The following is a 3,364-nucleotide window of genomic DNA, read 5'->3' as shown; positions in this document are numbered from 1 at the left end:
ATGATCTAATAAAAAGAAAAGAGAAAGGATAAGAGAAAGAGAGAGAGAGAGAGAGAGAGATAGGCGACACAAAGACAATAATTTTATCGTAAATCATCAAAAATTATAAAAAAAAAAATTTGGATACAAAAATTAAATATTTCATATAAATTAAAAATACCACACATAATTTCTCGAATTCAACAAATTCAATTATTTTAAATATCTTTTAAGTTAATATATTAAGTAAAATAGTTGGAGAAAAAGGGAAGAAATGAGGAAAAAAAGAAGGAAATAAAAAACAAATTTAAAATTTTTTTAAAACAAAAAATATATATATATAAAATTAACCTTTTCCAATTCTAATAAATGGAAACGAAGGACTTGTATGGATTGCAACATCTATAAATAAAAATATTTGATTTGAAAAAAAACTGATTTTTTAAATTTTTTTTTTTTTGAAAAATATTAATTATAGTAGGACATTTAAAATTTCAATTATTGCTTAACACATAAATTTCAGTTATTTACCATTCACTTTGGAATTTTTTCTAAAAAAATTATTTGTTTTTAATTTTATCAATGCTAATTAATTATCATTTAAATATGAAATAAAACATACCAATGTGTCAACTTCAGGATTTGGGACATAATATGGCTTTTCACTTTGCACCTAAAGAAAACAATAAAATAATTAAATGTGAAACAGAGTGTTGAATGAAATTTCAAAAAAAAGGAAAAATTACAATCATTAGCATAAAAAAGTAAATTAAATCTCTAAGATACTGTAGCAAATATTAGTAATCAAATATAAATACGATAAAAGTTTAAATCAAATTTTTTTCTTCCCTTCTCCCTAAATGGAAAGTAAGGGTGAGAGAGGAGAGGAAAAAAAGGGGGGAAGAAAAAGAGAGAGAGAGAGAGAGATGTAAACTGATAAAAACTAAATTATTTAATCAGAAGTTTGACTGGATATAACAAAATTGTAAAAAAAAAAAAAAAAAAAAAAAGAAAGGAACAAGAAGATGAAGACTTATATCAATTAGTTCAAGGTTATCATAGCGCAACTAACCATTTTGGCAAAATCGGCAAGGTCATCTTTAAATGAAGCCGATGAGCAAACGTCATTTGTTGAGGATGTTGACGTTGAACTTGACGTTGCCGTACTGTTTTGTTCACGCGGTGTACACGTTGCTAACTCGCATTTCTCGAAAAGGCACGATAATAACGGAAATAATGGATGACTGCAAAAAATACAAAAGAAAAGAAAATTAAATAAAATCAATTTTTTATAAAATTTTCAAATAACGAACAACTAGAAAGAAAAAACTGAAATTCAAATTTCAATTTTGATAGTAAAACTTTATTAAACTATGCTAAAGTATAAAGTAATAACGAATTAGTTTTCTTCGTTTCTTTTTTCCTTTTTATCGATAATAATGTTAAATTAAATTTTAGAAAAATTTGTTTCCTTTTTTTTTCTTAATTCTTTTTTTCACTTTATAATATTTCTTTTTTTTTTAAATTTCAAATTTTACTCATATATATATATATATGTTTGCGCTTTTTTTCTTCTTTTATTTTTGTAATTTTTTTAATTTTTACTATATTTTCTCTTTACCGTATCATCACAAACATTATCACTAATAATAAAGTTAGTAATTAAAAAAAAAAAAGAAAAAAGAAAGAAAACTAAACGAAGACGGTATTAATATCATCTGATTTCTCAAATTCTCTTTCTTTTCCCATCCGATAAATATTTTATATACAAATATATATATATATATATGTATATTAGCAATAACATGACATATTTTATTATTGCTTTAAACAGATGGTCCTTTTATCATTGGTTAAATATTTCACAAAAACAACGATCATACTGTATCTTTCATATCCCTTTTTCCCATATATACTTTATACATATGTATATTTGTATATCACAAATTTTATTACATTTTTTGTCACCCTTTTTTTTTCATTTCTATTTCCAAAGAGAAATTGAAGAGAATTAAATTAAACTATTGTATTCAATGAGGAAAAATTTATTTGAAAGCATAAAATAAAAGGATAATATTTCATCCTAACATAACTTATAGTTATTTTATTAAAATGTTTTATCATTAAAATTATCATTTATAATATTATTTCTTATCAGTCACTACCTATCAATGCTTTTCTTATCGTTACTTATTTATCAATGTATTTTCTTATCATATTCTTCTTTCCCTTGTTTTTTGTTTTATTTTTTTTTTTTTTTGCTAAAATTATTTGCAATTTTTTTTCTTTTTTTTTTTTGTTCTGAATTTTTACATACTATTATACTATAATTTATCAAAATTACTCTAATTAATAACTTATTTTGTAGAAAAACTTTTAAAATAATTTGTTCTTTTTTTTTCTTAAATATGATTAGAAAGGAAAAAAAAAGAAACAGAACTGTGAAAAATATTAAATTAATATAAATAATAAAAATATTTAAATATACTTATAAATTGCTTCCTTATCCCGTTTCATTCGTTCATTGAGCGGATCAGCAAGCATTGTTGGTGGTGCGGTAGCAACCGGTGGATATGCTCCCATACCAAAATAACCTAATGAAGCAGCTGCGGGATCAGTACCTGTTCCGGTATAAACATCTGATGCCGTGGGCGGTGGCCCATAACCATCTCCATACTGTAATTGACAGTTATTACAATGACAAAATGGAAAGAAGAAAAGTAAAAGACCTTTGAATATATTAATTTTTATAATTAATTGGTTTATTTTACATTTTAATTAAATATTATTAAATTTTTAAATTTCGAACATTTCGAATATTTCCCTTATTAAAATCTATATATAATTACAACATAAAAATCTAAGCATAAAAATAAAAGGCATAAAAAATCTGTTTCCGAATTTTTTAAATTATCAAATTAAATATTCAAGTAATCACTTTTTTAAAAACATAACAAATTGATGATTACAATGAATAAATTATCAAAGAAAAAAAAAAGAAAACACTTCATTATCTATCATTTCGAAATTATTCTCTACATTCTAAATAAGTTAAGACATTGGAAAAATTTTTTAATACAAAAATTGATAAATAAAAAATTTAAAAGGAAAAAAAACTATGGCAATTTAAAAATGCATTTGATTAATACTTAATTACTTCAAAATCGATGACAGATTTAATTTCAATATTTTACACGAATATTTGATAAAATTTTTTGATTATCTATAAAAACGATTATAAGTGATAAGTTATATAATTACTGATACAATAACTTCATTATAATAATTTTAGTATTAAATTATTTATTAATATAAAGTTAATAAAAACGATAATATTATCGTAGAATTTATTGCATCGATGTTGAATTCTTTTTTTTTTTTTTTT

The 3,364-nt window shown here is 22.4% G+C and overlaps 1 protein-coding gene across 1 annotated transcript; it reads right to left on the bottom strand.

Moving 5' to 3' along the window:
* Nucleotides 1-304: 304 nt before the first annotated feature.
* On the bottom strand, nucleotides 305-2,655 carry LOAG_13810 (hypothetical protein; the record flags this gene model as incomplete). The annotated part of the gene is made up of 4 exons (XM_020448732.1): nucleotides 305-381; nucleotides 602-652; nucleotides 1,052-1,223; nucleotides 2,468-2,655. Coding segments are annotated over 4 exons (486 nt in total), but the record flags the coding sequence as incomplete, so codon positions are not given.
* Nucleotides 2,656-3,364: the final 709 nt, after the last annotated feature.

The sequence above is a fragment of the Loa loa genome (assembly GCF_000183805.2).
Source record: "Loa loa unplaced genomic scaffold supercont3.721, whole genome shotgun sequence".
NCBI lineage: Eukaryota > Metazoa > Nematoda > Chromadorea > Rhabditida > Onchocercidae > Loa > Loa loa.
Note: the sequence above shows the minus strand (reverse complement) of the source record. Positions and strands in the feature narration are given on the sequence as shown.